Source organism: Populus alba, chromosome 10, assembly GCF_005239225.2.
Source record: "Populus alba chromosome 10, ASM523922v2, whole genome shotgun sequence".
Taxonomy (NCBI): Eukaryota; Viridiplantae; Streptophyta; class Magnoliopsida; order Malpighiales; family Salicaceae; genus Populus; species Populus alba.
This window is the reverse complement of record NC_133293.1, coordinates 12,018,340-12,038,836: the sequence shown is the minus strand read 5'-3', so window position 1 is coordinate 12,038,836 and position 20,497 is coordinate 12,018,340. Positions and strand designations below refer to the sequence as shown.

General features: G+C 35.5%; 2 protein-coding genes and 1 pseudogene across 9 annotated transcripts; all 3 read left to right on the top strand.

Annotated features, from left to right (window-relative positions):
- Positions 1-1,207: 1,207 nt before the first annotated feature.
- LOC118046447 (two-component response regulator ORR21) lies at positions 1,208-7,484 on the top strand. 2 transcript variants are annotated; one of them, XM_073411786.1, is made up of 7 exons: positions 1,594-1,734; positions 2,839-3,004; positions 3,154-3,306; positions 3,386-3,784; positions 4,266-4,342; positions 5,322-6,479; positions 7,124-7,484. In XM_073411786.1, exons 2-6 carry the CDS (start codon positions 2,986-2,988, stop codon positions 6,477-6,479), a joined length of 1,806 nt encoding a protein of 601 aa, XP_073267887.1. In that variant the 5' UTR covers positions 1,594-1,734; positions 2,839-2,985; the 3' UTR covers positions 7,124-7,484. The 2 variants fall into 2 exon arrangements, with proteins under 2 accessions (XP_034911242.1, XP_073267887.1); XM_035055351.2 differs by lacking the exon at positions 2,839-3,004 and having other exon boundaries at positions 1,208-1,734.
- On the top strand, positions 3,724-15,410 carry LOC118046448 (CRAL-TRIO domain-containing protein YKL091C). 7 transcript variants are annotated; one of them, XM_073411788.1, is made up of 8 exons: positions 3,724-3,784; positions 4,266-4,342; positions 7,124-7,209; positions 9,747-10,002; positions 11,428-11,464; positions 12,299-12,416; positions 13,804-13,914; positions 14,525-14,877. In XM_073411788.1, exons 3-8 carry the CDS (start codon positions 7,135-7,137, stop codon positions 14,660-14,662), a joined length of 735 nt encoding a protein of 244 aa, XP_073267889.1. In that variant the 5' UTR covers positions 3,724-3,784; positions 4,266-4,342; positions 7,124-7,134; the 3' UTR covers positions 14,663-14,877. The 7 variants fall into 7 exon arrangements, 6 of the variants coding, with proteins under 6 accessions (XP_073267889.1, XP_073267888.1, XP_034911246.1 ...); XM_073411787.1 differs by lacking the exons at positions 3,724-3,784; positions 4,266-4,342 and adding an exon at positions 6,431-6,479; XM_035055355.2 differs by lacking the exons at positions 3,724-3,784; positions 4,266-4,342; positions 7,124-7,209 and adding exons at positions 7,931-8,061; positions 8,196-8,320.
- Positions 15,411-16,223: 813 nt separating this feature from the next.
- LOC118046449 (uncharacterized) lies at positions 16,224-18,907 on the top strand (annotated as a pseudogene).
- Positions 18,908-20,497: the final 1,590 nt, after the last annotated feature.

Here is a 20,497-nt window from a genome sequence, read left to right as displayed (position 1 = left end):
TAGTTGAAAACAATTACATTTAATGCAAACAAAATTTTAACGCTAAAAAACTAAGGAAAAATTTTCACCAATTCTTTCTTCTTGCTCTTTGTCCTTTAGGTTTCTTCCTTGTTTTTTCACTACAATACCCAGTATGGGTATCCCATCATTATCAGGAGATACAAAGCAAAATGATGGGACTTCTTTGCAGCACAAGCCAAAATTTTCAAACCTATTGTCATGGAATTTTTATAGCAACACTAAAATGCTAGGATTATAAACTCAAACTCTTAGTTCAAATTTCTAGCATGTCGATCTCATACTTCTGCTTTTCATGTCTTAACACAACATGAACAAGAATATTTTTAAATCATGAAGCAACTCTTGCAGAGCATCAAAGACAATAATTCCTCTTTATCCTCATCATTCTCGGGTTCTATAATTGGCCTAACAAGTGACAATGAAGATGATTGGTATGACATGCTCCCTCATATAGCAACTCCTATAAAAAATCTTAAGCAACCACTGTCTTTATACAAAAAAAAAAATATATATTTTAAAAGGCTCAAAAATATTTTAGCCCATTTTATTTCTTAATCTAAATTCTTCAAAACCATTAGTCTCACATTTTTGTACGGGTATTAGTGGTTAGAACAAGAATCACCTAACTTTTCAAATAGCCAATCCTCCGCTTACATAAATAACAAATAACTTTTGGTGATAATTAATAAATAATATTTTTAAAAGTCAAATCATTTACTTTATGAATTTTTCAAACACAACAACCTTATTCTACTTTATATAATATCTATCCCCGTGTAACATACTCAAATTTCACTGCAACCTTGTGTAGTATTATTTGTCTTGTAAAGAGATCCATACTTCTTGGATAAGAATTTCTATAACCATTATTTCATGTATTAAATTCAATATAATTTTTCAGTAAGTTCCTTTAAATCTTACTCTCCATATTATATATATATATATATATATATATATATATATATATCCTATTTAAATCCTTTTCAAATCACTACAATTTTATTTCTGTAAATTTAGGTATGTTATGTGTTTATTAAAATTTTTTATAGTTCTCACATCAAAAATTTTGTTTGATCTGACTTATATTCGGTATCAGAGCAAACTTATTTGTTTTTCATTTATTTTATTTGGTGCAAGTATATATATACTTTGAATAAATTCTATAATTACAAATAAGGGCCTCTTTTATTGCTCTCACGCCTCATCCAGCCACTCGAATTCAACGTGAGTGAATTCAACGTCTTTTTGAATTGAATAAACCAAATATCCCTCAAATTTATCCAAAATCCTCTCCCTATTTCCCGATCTGAACCCTAAACACTCTCCGACTTCCCATAATTTCTCTTTTTCCTTCAAAATTCTAGGGTTTCCGTTAACAGATCTAGCTTCCTCAAAATCCACTTCAATCTTACGACCTCGCCACTGGACATGCTTAATTTAAGCTTCCTAGCTTTAGAATTTAGAAGTAGAGAGCGTGACTAGTTGTGTGTTAGTGAGTAGCTCAGTTTCCGTTTGGCATTGTAATGGCTGCTTTGCAGCGAGTGGCATCGAGCTTGAGCGCGAGCGCGAGCAGTTACGGATCATGCAAAGGTGCAGGTGCAGATTTAATGTTTTCTGATCAGTTCCCGGCTGGTTTACGGGTTCTGGTAGTGGATGATGACATCACTTGCTTGAGATTGCTAGAGAAAATGCTTTGCCGCTGCCTCTATAATGGTTAGTTTAACCCTGCTCTCTTTTTTGATTGCTCAATTTGAGCAGAGATGGGCGTAGAAGGGGTTCTCTGGGGCTACTTTTTATGCATGTTCATGTATGGTGACAGTATGAGTTAAATCTGGATGGAAGCTGGTTAGTTACTGATAGAGATAAAATGGCAGGGCATCTACTGGTCAAATGATTTAGTCGTACTTGGAAATAAAAAAATAAATTGAAAACAGAGGTAACTCAAAATCACCTTCATAAAACCAGTAAAAAATGACACCCATATCAATCCATGTTGTTTATTGATCCGTCAATCGCAATGAGATTTTTTTTCTGATGTCTGCTCAAAATGCAGTTGTAGTTTTTCTTTTCCAATTTAAGCCCAGTTCTTTAAAATTTGAAAAACACTGGTATAAACGCTCAAAACCCAAGTCTGATCCCGCTGCACAGTCTCTGCAATCCCAAACTGATTTGGGCATGTTATTGAACTCATATCACATAAACCTCCTCACACACGCTTGAAACAAGACCCAGCAGTAACGTTGCATCCCCAGTCAGAAGAAACAGAAAAGGAAGATTAGAACTCATCAGCAATTGCTGGATCTTAGCCAACGAATCCAGGAAATAAAGATTACCGATTGAGTTGTTGGAGGCATATTTGAACCATAATCATGGACTTTGACCTCCACACAAACCATCCTATCCATCTTCTTCTTTGCATAAATGCAAACTTGGGCCCATGAGATTGTATTCTGGTGCTACCTTTTTTTACAATCCCCATTACTCAATGCCATAACTCTCTTGAAGTTATTAATAAATCTCAATGAACGCTCCTCAGAGAAACTTGTTTATCCAAGTAACACGGCACCAAAAGTCAACCTGTGATAGCAGAAGAGCATGAGATCTAACTGTTGCTCTACGAGTAGTGATGCATTATGGCACAAAAGTTAGCTCTTAGTATCATGTTTAACAACCACCTCCATATGGATTTTCAAGTAAACACAAGAATAAGAGCTGGAAAACACTTCAATTTAAAAGGTTTTTTAGAAGCACTTGTAGAATTAAGAATTAAGATTTATAAATGAAATGCAAATCTGACAACTAGATTCTGTTTTTCAGATGTGACTTGTACAACCAATAGGGAGAAAGGGTTCTTACAGAGAGGGAGGTAAGGGGGGGGGGTGAGAGATCAGTCTTTTTTTCTCAGGATATGAAGTAATTAACAGAAAAGGCAGTTTCCGTTGTTCTATTTCCTGGTTACTTGCTATGTGTGCTATTATGGAGAGTGAGTATTACTAGGCTGTTTAAATGACTGCAACTAGAATTCCTGTTCATGTAAAAGATACAAGTTTGCTTCAATCTCCTAGATGATTTAGAAAAAAGTATCCTGCTGTACCTATCTAAAATATTTTATTTTTGTTCATTTGGTTGCAGTTACCACTTGCTCCCAGGCCACAGCTGCTTTGAAACTTCTGAGAGAAAGGAAAGGCTGTTTTGATGTGGTACTAAGTGATGTTCACATGCCTGACATGGATGGATTTAAACTTCTTGAACTTGTTGGGTTGGAAATGGACCTTCCAGTTATTAGTGAGTGTTTTTTTTTTTCCTGGCAGTAAGGATTTCTAAGTTGTGTATCTAACTGTTGACATAATAATCTTTGCTGCAGTGATGTCTGCTGATGGGAGAACAAGTGCTGTAATGAGAGGAATCAGACATGGAGCATGTGATTATCTGATTAAACCTATCCGTGAAGAAGAGCTCAAGAATATATGGCAACATGTTATTAGGAAAAAGTGGAATGAAAACAAAGAACAAGAACATTCTGGAAGCTTTGAGGATAATGACTTGTATAAACGAGGGAGCGATGATACTGAAAATGCATCTTCTGTTAATGAAGGAGCAGAAGGGGTTTTGAAAGGCCAAAAAAAGAGGAACATTGCTAAAGAAGAAGACGATAATGAACTGGAAATTGATGATCCCTCTGCATCAAAGAAACCGCGTGTTGTGTGGTCAGTGGAGCTCCATCAGCAATTTGTCAGTGCTGTAAACCAGCTTGGAATTGATAGTACGATCTTTAATGATCCTCACTTTTTAATTGTTTGTGTTTTTCTATTTAAGGAAAAAAAATAGATGGTATAATTATATATGTATATATGTGTGTGTGTGTGTGTACTGGTAAAAGAAAGATACAGTAGCAAGACTAACTAGGACACAAACAAGGGAAGACAGCCTCACTTAAATCCCCTAATAACAAGCTAAGTCACCTACTCAGAGGGGAATTGACAATTGAAAGACCCAATGGTAACAAAAAAGCATAATTCACTAACCAATCAGCAATAAAATTGGCCTCAAGATACACACAATGGACTCTAGCAACACAATCTTGAGCTAGAAGGCCACAAATTTCTTGAATTATCCGCAATGGCCATTAGATGTATGTTATGCTTTGGGATGATGCTTGTAAATGTTTTAATGTCATTTCAGAAGCTAGGTTTGAGTGGTCACTGTATCTTTTGCTCAATGCAACTTTTTGGCTATCATTTCAGAGGCTGTGCCTAAGAGAATTCTCGAGTTGATGAACGTGCCTGGTTTAACTAGAGAAAATGTTGCAAGTCATTTGCAGGTTTGGTTTTTTCCTACATCTCAAACTTCCATCATTCCCTGTGCATTTTCTTTTTTAATTTTCGTGTCAAGGCTTCCCCCTCTGGGTTCTCATGCAAGCATTTGCTGTTATTAAACTTGCATCCTTGGTGCTCTAAACTCTAAAGGATGTCTAGTTGTATTTGTCTTCTTCCGTTGCTACTACATTCTATGTTATTATACTCATCATATGACAGGACTACCGAAGGGGTATTTGATACCATGGGTTTCATTTGCTCTGGGAGGAATAGTGCAGCCTAAATGATTCACTTAGATCTATCATGCCATGAGCAATAAGGGGATAAAATGGCATGTCCTCTTCTTATAGTCCTTTTGTTTATATTTTTCCATGTTAAGAAAGCACTATAAATGTAGGTATTTTTTTTTTTTGGGAAAATATAATACGCGGTAATGGAGACTAGAACCTGACTTGAGATGTTAAGAAAGCACTATAAATGCAGGTTTTTTTTTTTTTTTTTTGAGAAAATATAATACGCGGTAATAGGGACTTGAACCTGACTTGAGATGTGAAAGTATAGTCGATCATACCCGAGAAAAGTAATAGAACTCAGAGCATTATTTTTTACTGTTTGCTTCATTTTTTCATGTCATACTATATTTTTAGGGAGGATGGATCATGGTTTGAGTCACCAAATATGTTAGTAATTGCCCTCAATTGTTAGTGAAGTTCATAATTCCCAATATGGTTTTGGTTATTTCTCTTCCTATGTATTTGAATTTATTTTTGAGATTTTCTGCGTTATGGTTTGATTCTCAACCCCCTGCCTGCATTTTGCACTAGGATACTCTAATAACAATTGAAACTATTAATTTTTAAATGTTAAATCAGAGACCATGTCTTCTTATAGAACAGTATGGAGTTATATTTCAATAACTCCGATGTATTGTAGTCCTTCATTGTGTTAATACTCTTTAGTTTGACTTGTGACATCAATTTTCAGAAGTTTAGACTCTATTTGAAGAGATTAAGTGGTGTTGCTCAACAAGGTGGGATTTCTAATACATTCTGTGCACCGTTGGACTCAAATGTAAAAGTTAATCCACTTGGAAGATTTGACATCCAAGCTTTGGCTGCCTCTAGCCAGATTCCTCCACAAACATTAGCAGCACTGCATGCTGAACTTTTTGGTCGTCCTACAGGCAGCCTGGTTACAACTGTGGACCAACCAGCTCTTTTGCAAGCATCCATGCAGGGTCCGAAATGTATTCCTGTTGAACATGCTGTGGCATTTGGTCAACCATTAGTAAAGTGTCAATCCAACATTTCCAAGCATTTTTCGCGAAATGTGATCTCTGTTGAGGATGTTGCTTCAGGATTTGGAGCCTGGTCCTCTAATAGTGTTGGTACAGTAGGATCCAGTAGCAATCTCGGAGGGATGAATAATCAAAATAGCAACATGTTGATGGACATACTGCAGCAGCAACCACCGCAGCAGTCATCATTATCAGAGCCCAGCCGTTCAATTAATGTGCAGCCATCTTGCCTTGTGGTCCCTTCCCAGTCACCAGCCACTTTTCAAGCAGGAAATAGTCCTGCTTCAGTCGATCAGAATTGCAGCTATAACAGGAGCGCCATGATTGATTACAATCTTCTGTCAGCTCAATCAAATAATTCCTCATTGAATATTGGACAAATATTGAATGGGGATCTCAAAACCACAGGTGTGAGTGGTTATTCAGGCTCAGTTTCCATATCTCCCTTATCACCATGCTCTGTAGATCCTGACAATACATCTCAGCAAGGTCGAAGCTCAACCATGGCAATTCGAGCTGTAAGACAATTACCAGGACTTGGTCCTAATATCTCCAACTTCCAGGGTTCTTATAGTGCAAAGTCAAGTGAAGTGCTTGATCAAAGACCTCTTAGGAATCTTGGATTTGTTGCTAAATGTACTAGCATCCCAAGCCGGTTGGCTGTGGATGAATTTGAATCAACGATGAGCAGCTTAGACCATGAAAAATCCTATATGGAGATCAGTGGTAATAAAGTGAAGCAGGAACCAAACGTTGAATTTATGGATAATGCCAGAGTGGGCATCCCAATATTACAACAATTGACCCCAGCACCAAGCGATCGTATGAGTGTTTTCACAGAATAGGTAACTTGGCTACTTGGTGTCGCTGATAACAGTCTTACTTGGACTGGGGATTTGACTTAGTTGATATAGCCTAATCTAAATGTACACTTATGCTAGTGTTATAGCTCCTGCATGTGTTTAGGACCATGATGCGGTCTCTTCTGCTGAGCTAGCTATCTCATTTGACCAACTGTTTTGCCTGCAGAACTAAATTTTAATTTGTTTCGCAGACATTTTTTGATGTTAGTCTTTTCTCTTTCCACCATTTAACAGGCCTCACTAAATTATTCGAGATAGAAACACAAGCTGGGAACACTCGTGTTTTGGATTATTACCTCTATGATCTGGTCACTCAAATTCCTTTTATTTTAGGACCATGCACCTTCTACTTCTTATATTTCATTCTTGGTTAGGCTAGTATATCTCATGCAGCAACAAACTTGATGCGACAGTGCTAGTTAATTTTATTTCCATGAGAGCCACTTTATCTGCGTGCAGACACATTTCTAGCAGAATTTTATTTTGTTTTTTTGCCTTTTCTGTTACTGGGTCTCTATTTTGCTTTTACTGTTTCCTAAGAGAATGACATGATTGGGATTTTCAGAGAACTGCATGAATGATCTCTTATAGGTTTGGCCATCTTGTCTAATCCCAACTCATTGCAGGTTTGTATTTGATGTTCCCACTGGCAGGATGGATTTGTTTCACATCATCAAATGTTCAGAAAGGGATTCAAATCTTAATTTCCATGGTTAGTGCAGATTTATTTCTTATCACCCGCTTCAAGCTGAAGTCACACTTTATGGCATGGCAAATTTCTCATTTTGTGAAATTCCATTGGCTTGCTGGGGGTGAAGCTGTAGATGCACGAAGTGACAGCATTGTCTTTTAATTAGTCTGTAGGGAAAATAAGATTGTACCAGACACCCAACAGCTTGAAATGTTGCCCATCGTCTTGCCATCGTAATTATGTAGTTATGTAGTTTCATGTTGATAAATATAAAATATGATCATTTTTTTTAATCATGCCACTGATCCAGTATTCGTGCATTCCTTTTTTCTTCGATGTACAGTGGTAAGTTATAACCTTCCACCACCTGCTGAGAAGTTTCAGAGAGATTAATCTTTAACTAATTTGATTACAAGTGGTCTCGCTTCCAAGTCTGACTACGTCACGTTTCCTACGCCAGCTTTATTGTGATCTTGTCCTCTTTTTGTTGTTTCTCATGATCACCTGGAATTCTAATATATATTTGTTGTCACACCTCGTCCCAACAAGTCCGGGATTGGATTATTGTGGATTTGAAAAGACCACTTAGAAATTTGAGGAAATTAAAAATCTCAAAATTAAAGTTTTACTGATTTACACACACCCAACAATTACACATTTTTACATAATAAACACAATAATAAACAAAAAATCATTCCAAATTTGCAAAACACCTTCTGGACAAGGTTTGAATAGCCAGAGGAGCTGCTGGGCTTCACCGGATCTTCAGGAACAGTGACGGGGCGTGGGCACCACCCACCCCTCCGGCGGCGCTTGGGCTCACGCCTAGTGGATCTGAAGCGCCTTTCCTCCCTCGTTATTCCTCTGCCGACGGTGAGCCTCAACGTTACCAGCAAAAGAGGGAAAAAAAATCACAGCACAGCAAGCGGTTTTTTCTTTTTCTTTTTTTTTAGGCTGTGCAAGGCTGAAGCGGGTTGTTGAGGGCTGTCTTGTGATGGATGACACAGGTAGAAGATGGAGCTGCTGGTGGAGTGAAAAATGGAAGATGAAGCTGATGTTGGTTGTGGAGGCTGTCACGGATGGTGCTGTCTTGGCTGCTGAAGTGCTGAAAAAACAAAAAGAGACGAGAGAGGGGCGGTCTTCAGCTCAAATAATGTTTTTTTTTTTTTTATATAAAAAAATTAACATATTTTAAAATGCTATGAAAACATACAAATATTAATTTAAAATTAAAAAAAAAGCAAAAACAATTCCTGCAAAATATCCGAGCCCCCCCTCTCTTGCTTTTCTGTCATCATTAAATACGCAGACCCCTTTTCTTTTATTTTTTCAACCAGGGACCCTCCCATTTAGTTTTCCTGTCTCTCAATTATTTCCGTTCAAAAGTCTTTCGTCTCTTTATAACTTCCACCGACTCACTTGTTTTTCTTCTGGACTGGGTCCGCTCATTCAATTATTTTTTTGGTTCTCTCATTTATTTTTCCTCCCCTGAGTTGTTTCTTGGTCGCACCCTTAACTGCCAATTTGTTCTTTTCTTCCTTTTTCTTTCTGCTGTTAAATGCCTGTCCCCTCCACTCTCTCTTTATTTTTTTTTATTGTTTTTTTCTTTAAAAAAAAAACATGTAAACGCAGAAATAAGCTAGTGGGTTGAAAATTAAAAAATGACCGGTAAACGGCTAAATTGTGATAAGAGTCAAACTTTAAAAGCAATATTAAATAATTTATTATCGTATTCGTAATTTAATGTGCAACTATATTTACCATGCATAAGAGATCCAAACATATCATATTTGTATTTTGATAGTTTTTATTTTCTTCATATAATTTAAACTAACTTAAATTTAAAATGACATGTCAAGATAATGTTTTTTGTTTTTTAATTGAAACAAATAAATAATGAAACTCCTTTTTTTATTTTTTTTTCTTCTATTTTTGTAAGGAAGACATGAAATTTTGTTATAACAAGTGATATGAAAAATATTCACCCCCTATCTAAAGCCAACGGATAAATGTAAAAAATTAAGGTATAATAAGGATTAAGAAATATTATTTATTAGTAATTACTTCAGGAAAAAAACTCAAAAATTCAGAGACTACCGAAATTCCAAGGTCGTTAAACCTTTCACAAATTGGCAGCATAGTAAATATGCAACACGTCCAGTGCCAACTCTCTTGTCATTTAGCGGCTTATGTTGCTTTTTGTCAACGGGAACTCTCTTTCACATGCTCTTTGCTCTCTTCTCTCTATGTGGCAAATACTATTATACTAAAGCTTTGAAGTTTGAACACGTTCTCTCCTGGTCTCAATTTGAAGCCGCAGCAGACAGGTTGTCCCTAATGGACAAAACCCAACAAGAAGTTGCACTGACCCAGCTGAGGAAATCAGTTCAAAAGCTTGGTTCTTCCACTGATGTACATACCTTTCACATAATGCACCAAGTCTAATACACGTATATAGTCGTGGAATGTCATTGCGTGGGTGTTGCTAGATAATTTATTTTGTTCTAGTTGAAGTTCAATTCTTTACAGTTCTTGATTTTTCGGGTTTGCATTTGCAGAAGTATGGGGACCCAACACTGATGAGGTTCTTGATTTCAAGATCAATGGACCCAGCAAAGGCAGCAAAGTTGCTTGTAGAGTGGCAGAAATGGAGAGCTTCATTTGTGCCAAACGGGTCTATCCCAGATTCCGAAGTTGAAGATGAACTGGGACCAAGAAAGGTCTTTTTGCATGGTTTGTCAAAGGATGGATATCCAGTATTACTCGTCAAAGCAAACAAGCATTTTCCCTCCAAGGATCGGCTCCAATTTAAGAGTAATTACCCCGATTCCTATAATTGTACTGTTTTAATCACAGTTGATTAATGATTACCTTGTAATAGTATTCAAATGCATGTTATTAAGGTTTAGTCTCGGTGATTAAAATTCTGGTTTGATTGGTGCCACGATACTTTCCAATCTAGATTGTCGCTTTTATGGAACATATCGAGAACAGTTCCCTGAGAGAAAGTTGTGACTTAAAGTTGGGTGGATGAGTAGGACTTTTTGACTGTATCACTTGTTTGCTGTCCGAGAATCATGGGGCTTTAAAATAGCTGGTCTTCTTGGTGTGTGTTTTTTCTCAATATTGGATGATTCCATCTGGTAGTTTACTTGCTATATGTTGGAGGTATACTGCCAAAAAGAAGCTATACTTGTGCTATATGACAGCAATTGGGATAGTTAAAGAGTGCCTTTTCTAAAATATAATGTTCTTATTTTAGTTGTAATTATTTGAAATGCTCTAGAAAATGGGACCCTTCATTATAAAAATAAGGAGCTCGGGCGATTAACTAAAAAAGCTCCAATCTGATAAATAGAAAACACCATGGAGGAAATAAATAAAGTGTGGTGAAATTATTTTAAGGGCATGGTGGACCTAATAGTATTCTAGTTGCCCCGAAAGGCAATATTTATTTTCAACAACCAACTTGTTTATTTTTTAAATGATAGAATTATGGAAGTCAAGCTCTATGAATCAGTTGACTTGTTGGGATTTTGTTTTTATAGTAGTGGGAGCAGGTAGTTTCATGACGTGGTTTCATTGGTGAGAAGCCCTTTTTCTCAAAGATATCTCTTTTAAGTTTCTTTGTCTCCACAGGCCTTCCATCAGTCACCTGTTGTTCTTCAGGAGATTTTTTCTGATCTGAAAATTTCCTTCAGTATGGAACCTTCATTCTCATATTTTGATGAACTGGCAGTTTGACCTGATAATGTTTATTCTATTATCAGAACAATCTATTCTGTGTCCACTGCTATTTTTCTTAGCCAAAGCAAACTGTGGACTGCTGTTTTTTTATTCGAGGCTACTCTGAAGCTGCTTCCTAGAACGTTTGTACAGGAATGGCTTCCGTTCCATCCCAATAAACAGATGAATGTATTAACAAACTCCCCACCTCATTACCCTATATATGTGTGTCAGGAAGCCATCTGTGCTTTTACTTTTTCTCTCGGTGAACACACACAGCATGTACAAATGGGTCGGTCAGAGGTGCTTTGTGCTCAGAGCAACGATGTATAATAAACTATATTAACAACAACAGGATAGGTGAACTGAAATGCATCCTTAATTATTTTCATTCTGAGCCAAGGCTTACATTTAAAGGAAACAATAATTGGAATAAGTTCAACTTCTTTCTTTCATTATCTTGATAAACTGGCAAGGGAACCTTCAACTCATTTTTGTTTGCTCTTGGTGCAGAGTTCGTCGTTCATCTGCTAGACAAGACTATTGCAAGGTACCATTTACTTTAAATAATGAACGTGGTAAGAAATTTATAGACAAAAGGATTGCAAGTTCCTCCTTTTCTCATATTACACGTGTCCACAAATCTACAAAAGAAGCACATTCTTAAACTAAGTGCCAATTTGTATCATGGTTTGGTACTTGATGATTTATATATTTCGAAAACGATTATGATTGCTTACAGCCATGATTTTATGCTATTTGCTCATTTCGTTTTATTCTGATTGAATGAAAATGGTACTGGAAACATTGATAATAAAATCATCATTGCTTGTGATTAATGTTCTTAAAACCACTGGCAGTAGACTTTTGCCATCTAATTGGCATATACATGTAAAGGCAGTTGGGGCAAGGGCTTGCTGAAGGAGTGCCTAGTCCATGTGTCAGGAACATGTCAATTCAGATGAAGGTGATGATATTTCTAGATGAAGAGTTCAATATCCTAATAGAATTTCAAATATATAGCATAGACTGAGAAAACTTAGAATCCAGCATTTGCATGTTGTTCTAGGAAACCAAAGAGGTAGATTGAAATTAGTTGTTAAGTGTTTTGCACGCTGATCTATTTCTTGAATCTCATTCCTACTGACAATGATTGCAACTCTGATCTGGGTACCTGTGAAACATAATTCCACATATCAAGTCTATTTAATGTATTTACCTATGCTATTATGCTATATAACTTTCTCTTTTCCAAAATTGTCATGCATGTCATATTTTCATGTAGTATGCTTCCCAAAGTTTATTTACTCTGTCTATGGTGATATATTAATGCATAAAGAGTCAAGAAATCATTTCCATAATGCATTTTCTGATCTTGTTTCAGCTCATTCAAAGGAAGAGAAATAGGAAATGAGAAGTTGATTGCCATCCTTGATCTGCAGCATATGTCATATAAGAACATTGATGCTCGTGGAATGATCACTGCATTTCAACTTTTGCAGGTAATTATTTTGTATGTAATTTTGACCGCTAGAAAATATTCCATCTGGAAATGGCAATTGAAAAGAGCCTAAGAGCCAGAGTTTGCATAATGAAAAGACATAGCTAAACATTTTTAATATTATAAAGGAAATGGAGGGAAATGAAAATTTTGGATAATAGTTGAGAGCTTCCCATTGTATCTTTAATGAGTCTATTTTCAAGTCCCTCATGGAGATGTGTTGATGGGTATCAATTAAGTGTGAATTGATACCAAAATACACTTATAAACATTGATAACAAAGAGACAGAAGAAAGTGTTCACCTCTTTTTCACCAGATACTGAAAGAAAAGAAAAAGGTGTATTGCCTGGATAAGACAGCTGCAATTAAGCCTGATTTTTAGAACCAATTTCATGGAAACTTTTCACATTTCTGTAATAAAAAAAGCCCGATTTAATAAAATCTAAATGAGGAGATGAGAGAATGGAGCCATTTTTTAGAGAGCACATTTTACTAAAATCTAAATCTTCCATATTTCCTTAGTTGAAAACTCTGTTCAGTCTGCTTAGCCTGATGTACTTGCTTGTTTTGTTGTATACATTTGGTTCTCATGGTCGTTTTGCTGAATATATTTTGTTATCTTCCAAATTGAGTGAACCTAGAGATGAATTTTGCAACTTCATCTGCAAGTAAATAATAATATTCTCTTATGGAAAAATTAAAGAGTTTCCCCATGCTGTCTCCCTTTTTCCCTATCAGGGAGATTCTTCAAAAAACTAGGCTTAAACCAAATATATTAGAGTGACCTTGGTGCTAATACAAACAAAATAAGTCCAACTTGAAAAAAGCATGCTCAAAAGACCTCCATTCCATGAAGGGCAACATCTACTTCAGCTTATACTCGGTGGTGCAACTTATACTTCAAAGAAAGGCTTGCCATGACTTGTGAAGAGGGTTGGAAGGAAACAAAAAAGAAACAGTCAAAGTATATGCTCAGAGAGATGATCCCAAGATGATATTCTGTATGTAATTACAGGAATAGCCTGGATAAATAAACCTGAAATTCTTCCTACATTCATTGACATGACTCTCTGGCAATAGTAAATAAATCTATTTCATAAAAATAAAACACTCTCTCTCTGCATCACGTTTTATTTCTTCTTTCCTGGTAGGGAGATCTTCTGTCTATAACTATCCATATAAAAGAAAAGGCATAAACTGAGTATGTTAGAAAATGCATTTGACTCCATGTTGAAAACATTTTAGGTCATATCAGAATACAGACTGCTTCAAAAACTTCTATTCCGTCAGGCACAATCTGGTGGAGTATATATGGTTATTCACTGATCGGGACAAATTCATTACATTATATGAGTATCTAATATTTCTAGATTTTTTTTTCATGTAGTCTTACTATCCAGAGCGTTTGGCGAAGTGCTTCATTTTAAGCATGCCATGGTTCTATGTTAGTTGTTGGAGGATGATTTCTCGCTTCCTCGAGAAGGGCACGTTGGAAAAGGTATTATATATCTCAGAAATCTACATTAGTTAAGTCTGTAGAACTCATTGATCCATATAATTATGAGTGGACATGCATTTGTAAAAGCAACTTGGCAGTGGATCTGTATAAACCTGAATGCTTGTGCCGTTTTCTTGGTTATAACTTGTATGTCATAACGAATTTAAATTTTTTTCAGCACATTGGAAATGTCATCTTTCATGCTTGCCACTGTACATATTTTCTCCCATTTTTTTCACCTGCGTTGTCCACATTGTTTTTGCAAATACTGTATATATAAGTGCTGCAGTAGTTTCTGATCTATTATCAATGGGAGAGGAAAATAGGGATGTTTTGGCCAAACTCATGCAAATCTTTTTAGTGTTTTTAATCAAAGTTGGTCCAAATGGATTTTTTTTTCAGAATCAAGATTATATTTTTGAAGCTGGTTTTTCTCTTTTTCCTGTGAATGATCGGTACCTCTTGGTGCATTTATAGCTTGTATTCACTTTGAGCACCAGAAAGAACGCAAATAAATTAATAATTATTTTCCAAGCTAGATCAGGATGACACATTACTTGTGTTCCATATTAAATTAGCTGGGTGTTTTGCTTTGTGGTAATGAATGCAGATTGTGATAGTAAACAACGACGAAGAAAGAAAATGTTTTGTAAAGGAGATTGGTGAAAAAGTCTTGCCAGAAGAGCTTGGTGGTCGAGCAACGCTAGTAGCTCTCGAAGATGTGACAGTGCCACCATTGGAGGGTTGATCCTCATAATAGAACATAGCTGCTAATACAGAGGCAGCTTTTACAGATGCTATATATGGATATGATACTTGAACATCAACATTGGATAAGTATCTAATTCCAATTTAACGGATGCTAGTCAACGTTGAGCAGTCAAATGCTGCAGTGCTTGTAAGTTACAATTGAAAATAAGATAAAATTTCTCCAGCAATCCATTATGGTTGCAAATTCACTTATATTTCTTGCTTTGCAACATTACACTAACCACTATCAATGGCGTTTTTGTTTGTTTTCATACCATGAATTCGAACTGTTTTCCAGAATTTTAACCTGGAGAAATCTTTACTAAAGGTGCCATTTAGCTTTGGAGCCTTGGCTCATGTGGAAGTGGATTTGCTTCCCAGGTTGATTTTCAAGATTCCGATCTTAATGCACCGGTCTGAAGATGGTCCGATCAAAGTTCAAATTAAGAGGAAAAGGCAAAGGTGCTATTAGAAGTAATGTCAGTCAAATCAAATCATTAATCTTGAAATTAAAGCTCATATTGTTTGATAAAGAAAAAGAAAAGGAAAATATAAAAACAGTAAGTAATTACTAGCTAGTATATTGTCGTAGAGACTGCAGCCAAATTACTGAAAACACTTCCCCGTTTTGGTGATTTCTTGGAAAGTATTTTCCAATAAAGGAAAACATAAGAAGGTTTTGAGAAGGGAGAGTGTTTTCCCTTTATATGTGGCGTGTTGACATTATTTTTTGTGTTTAAGTTATTTTGAATTTATTGTTTATCACTTTTGTATTGTAAAAAAATTTAGTCCCTTCTTCTTTCATTATATACTACTTCTCACTCCTTTTTTTTTTTTTTTATTGTTTTAAATGTTTAACTTGCAATATTAATTATAATATAAATAATAATTAGGCTAAATTTCATTCAGGTTATGTCGTGGATTTATTTATAATTAAATATATTTTTTTGGTTCAAGCTATATAAAACATTTTTTTCTTATTTTGCACGTTACATGCTAAAATTTGTAATTGATTTTTTTTAGTATACACCAAATATGAAAAAAGTTCTCCACTTCTTTGGAAATTATTCGTGTTTATATTAATATTTTTTTAATTATCCACTTCTTTGAAAAATCGCAAAACATCAAAATTATTATTTTCTATAATAAAAATAAGGGTCTTGCTTGATTGAGCCAAAGTTTTATGTCCATCCTTTATTTTTTTCAAACAAGTCATTTTTTATTTAAAAAACAATTATTTAGTAAACATGTTTATTTAGTTTTTTTCATGAAAAAAATATTTTTAGGATAAATAAAAAATTTATAGATGGAAAATAATTTTCCAAAAATAAGTAGAATCTTTTTTTTCTCTCTAAATATTCACTATAAAAAAAATAACTTGTATATTCATCTCTTCTATTATTTTTAAGATAAGCCAAGAAAACCCTTGTGCTTTCTATTTTGGAAATTTTATACTTGATAAATATGTTTTTTTTAACTTTTATACAGATTTTTTTTATATAAAAAAACTAGATATGAAAAATAAAAAATTATTTTATGAAAGTAAACATATTCATAGTAGAATTTCCAAAAGGAATCAAACAAACGGTCCTTAATCAAATGTAATTCGCTCCTTGCTTCCTCGATCATAGCATTGAATGCGGGCGAGAAAAGAAAAACGAAAAATGTATTATATAAAAGGGAGGCAAAAACCAAAAGGACACCGTACAGGCATGCACCAACACTCATCATCGGATCGAAACTGTCCAAGGCACGATCTCCTCCAACCCTTCTCCTTTCGTTCTGCCAGCCGCATCTCACTTTTACTGTTTCTCTCTCAATCTCTCCGTCCCCAAAAACATGGCAGCTCTAACTCATCCCCCCAGCCAGACTCACCTCTTCACAAAACTCTCCCTTAAACCCAAAAAGTTCACTTCACCTTCTAGAATCCGCATGACCCTTCAAGAAAACGCCCCCTCTCTCGCTGTGGTTGGTGGCTTGGTGTCACTGGTGCTGTCGGCCAAGAATTTCTCTCTGTCCTCTCTGACCGTGACTTCCCTTACCGCTCCATTAAAATGCTGGCCTCCAAGCGCTCTGCTGGCAAGCAGCTCACTTTCCAAGACAGGAAGTACACGATTGAAGAGCTAACCGAAGATAGCTTTGATGGGGGTTGATATTGCGCTTTTTAGTGCTGGCGGGTCTATTAGTAAGCATTTTGGGCCGGTGGCAGTGGAGAAGGGATCCGTTGTGGTGATAATAGCTCGGCTTTTAGAATGGAAGAAGGGATTCCTTTGGTGATTCCTGAGGTTAATCCGGAGGCTATGGAAGGGATTAAAGTTGGGACGGGAAAGGGTGCTTTGATTGCCAATCCAAATTGTTCAACTATTATTTGCTTGATGGCTGCTACTCCTTTGCATAAGCATGCCAAGGTAATGAATTGTAACGTTATTGTAGAGTTTGTTAAATTTTTGTATTTGTTGCACTCCATGATCATTGCTTGGAAATGTTAGTGTTTTTTTATCGTAATTGGTCGCTTATTGATTACTCATTGACAAACACAAATTATTTGATATGACTTAATGATTTATATTATGATGTGTTTATCTCTTCTTAGAATTCTGTTTATCTGAGTGTCATTTGCAAATCATTGTCTTTAGTTAAGGGTGATTCAATTCTCTTAAAAAAAGTTTAAGCGAGATTTAATACTCTGTTCTAAAAAAGAAAACCTTGTGAGGTTTTTGGTGCTGGATTTTTTTGTGTAAATGCCAGCTGAATCATTTGATGTGGCAGGTGATACGAATGGAAGAGCTTGAGTTGCAGACTCGTGAGGTTTCTGCTTTCCATATAATTCTGTTATCTTTGATCAATTAGTTTGTTTAATTTCATGTTTATCTGGGATAACTGGTGCTGTTTTTTATCTTCACATAAATTGATTCCTTTCTTTTCATGTTTGTAAGGTCTTGGAAGGAAAACCACCCACTTGCAACATCTTTAAGCAACAGGCTCGTCTTTGTTGCGCAATAACTTCAACATTATAATTAAAATTTCTTCATGTCCTATGAAGAGTTCAAACTTAACCTCCCAGTATGTTTGATTTGCAGTATGCTTTTAACTTGTTTTCACATAATGCTCCTATTCTATCAAATGGGTACAACGAAGAGGAAATGAAATTAGTTAAAGAAACCAGAAAGATCTGGGTAAGTTTTAAAGGTTTTTTTTTTTTTGTTACGCTTATATCTAATAAGATTATGGTTTAGTCCTTTCTAAAATGTTTCCATTTTTTTTTTGTCAATTTTTCAGAATGATATGAATGTTAAAGTCACTGCTACATGTATACGTGTTCCTGTCATGCGTGGACATGCTGAAAGTGTTAATCTTCAATTTGAGAAGCCCATTGACGAGGTTAATCACTTACTTGGCCAAATACAAACTTAGAACTATGGTAGTTTTTATTGTGTTTTTGATCTAGTTGCTCATTGTAAAGAAGATTTATGACTTGTATAAAACTTCTCTGGGTAAATTTTTTTGAATGCACAGTATACAGCAAAAGATATTTTGAAAAGTGCTCCTGGGGTGGTGGTTATTGATGACCGAGCATCTAATCACTTTCCTACACCTTTGGAGGTATCAAACAAAGATGATGTTGCAGTTGGCAGGATTCGTCGTGATGTGTCGCAAGATGGATATAAAGGGTAAGACTAATTTTGGGTCTTTTATTGCTTAATTGTTTTCTATCCTTTTTGCCAAGGTCATTAATTGCTGGGTGTCAAGCAGGTTGGATATATTTGTCTGTAGTGATCAAATACGCAAAGGAGCTGCACTTAATGCTATTCAGATTGCCAAGATGCTGCTATAGTCTGTTGTTTTGCTTTAGCGGTGAGGTTCATTTGATGGATTATTCAATTTGGTGAGATAAGGTGATTTAAAACAATCTATATTCTAATCTGTCGATGAGGATATTCATTCTTGCATAATTCTTGAGAAGATTGAGAAGTATAAGCATTTAGGTTTGTTAGCTTGGCAAGTGTGATGTTTTCAGTTGATAGGGTGGCTTTCACCATAATTGTTGCATTTGGAGGAGATTTTGTTCTTTTATGTAACTTATGATAGCCTATTGAAGTTAGAAATTTTGTCAAGTATAGGAATAGACTCATAGGGTATCAATTTCTAACATGTCATTATTTCCTACCAATCTTCATCTTCTCAAATTAAGCACAAAAGCAGGCATGTGTGCACAATACTTGTCAGCGTGTAGGTGATTTATTGAGCTTTGCATCCATGTTTTTTTCTCTTAATCAAAATATAATCTGAAGAACTGATGAAGCAGTTTCAGCAGCCGAACTCAGGATGAGGTCTTCATCCATACACTGTTTATAGAATATTGTGTTTGGTAAATGGTTCTATGTTGGCTTATGAAGTTATGACAATAAAGAGATCCTGATCGTGAAAACAGGATTGGGCGGATGCAGTGCTTAGTGTAACAATGGACTATTGTGGGAAAGACTTTGAGAAACAATGTCTAACGTTTGAACCAAACTAGTTGAGAAGTTAAAGAATGCTTGCTGTGATGGTTGGTGTTTGTTATATGTCTGCAACCATCAGTGATGTTTGGCTTTGCACTGAAATTCAATTTGTGAGGAATTAGCAAAATATCTTTCTCTAGAATTATTGGGGTCAATTACTTAGGATTGCCATGAAATGAGGAAGGGTACATGAATGCTCTGAAAACCTTGAGAGGTCTCAAAATTTAGAGTGTTTGCATTGGATTGGCAGTTAATCCTGAGTAGATGATTTGATGTCACCTAAGAAGGTTTTGCAAAATGTGTAAAGGATCAATGCCATGCTATTGCAGAAATGTTGTCTGGAGTGGTTGACATTTGAGAATTTAACTGGTAATATGGGGAAGTATCAAGCAGGAAAGCTGAGAATAGTTGAAGATAATGATGGTGGCCCATCCTCGTGTGAAAATAAAACATTGATGTTGCCAAAGAAGGGATGAACTTGAGAGTGGAGTGGATGACGGGATCTTGGTGCTTAGGGTTTCAACTAGAGCATGCTTGCTATTTTCTTATTAACAGCAACAATGTCTTGTCTTTACACCAGAAGCGGATCTTGGGGGTATTGATGGCCGCTCTTTATATATATATATATAATGACCAATGATCGTTACCATTGTTGAAAATTAAACTCACGGTGGCGATAGAGATTTTTTTAAGAAAATAGTGATAAATAAAATAACATCCTCGCCCTCCCTCCCTCCCTCCCTCCTTTTTTTCCACTTCAAAATTAAAACTTTATACCCATTTAGTTTGTTATGATGGTAGACTTTTACTACAAGTGATTCTCTTTTGTAATATCACGACCTCATTAAGAAAACCTTATTTAATAAATTATTCCAAACGTTGAGACAAGGATGAAATTGCAAGGCCTCGATCCTAATCCAGTTGTCTGTTTGATTTGAATATTATTGTCTTTGTATTAAAGTTCTATCAAACCATTCACCACCCATATTGTGTCCCACATTTTTATTAATTTCACCATTTATTTAACAACAAATAATTATGGCATCCCTCGTATTTATTTGTTTTTGAAATAAATCAAAGGGTTGTTTTGAAACTAAGAAGTAAAGAGAAAAAAAAAACATATCCACCTATACAAAAGCCAACATATTTTTGCTACACATGGTGCTCAGAAATAAAGATAATGTCGTGAGCCATGATATTTTATTTATGCAAAAATACTAAATTGTTCATATTCAAACTTGATAGTTGTAAATAAAAATAAAAAAACAAAAAATCTCTTTACTTAAGAAAAAGACAATTCCAATTCATGAGCATATGATAATTTTACTGTA

What these genes read in the sequence shown, in the direction of transcription:
- LOC118046447 (XM_035055351.2), top strand. Translation starts at nt 1,545, where the DNA reads ATGGCTGCTTTGCAGCGAGTGGCATCGAGCTTGAGCGCGAGCGCGAGC. An exon ending in AATGGACCTTCCAGTTATTA is followed by an intron (nt 3,307 to 3,385) that starts GTGAGTGTTTTT and finishes TCTTTGCTGCAG; the next exon opens with TGATGTCTGCTGATGGGAGA. An exon ending in ATGTTGCAAGTCATTTGCAG is followed by an intron (nt 4,343 to 5,321) that starts GTTTGGTTTTTT and finishes ATCAATTTTCAG; the next exon opens with AAGTTTAGACTCTATTTGAA.
- LOC118046448 (XM_035055353.2), top strand. Translation starts at nt 9,412, where the DNA reads ATGCTCTTTGCTCTCTTCTCTCTATGTGGCAAATACTATTATACTAAA. An exon ending in CTGCATTTCAACTTTTGCAG is followed by an intron (nt 12,417 to 13,803) that starts GTAATTATTTTG and finishes TTTTTCATGTAG; the next exon opens with TCTTACTATCCAGAGCGTTT. An exon ending in AGAAGGGCACGTTGGAAAAG is followed by an intron (nt 13,915 to 14,524) that starts GTATTATATATC and finishes TAATGAATGCAG; the next exon opens with ATTGTGATAGTAAACAACGA.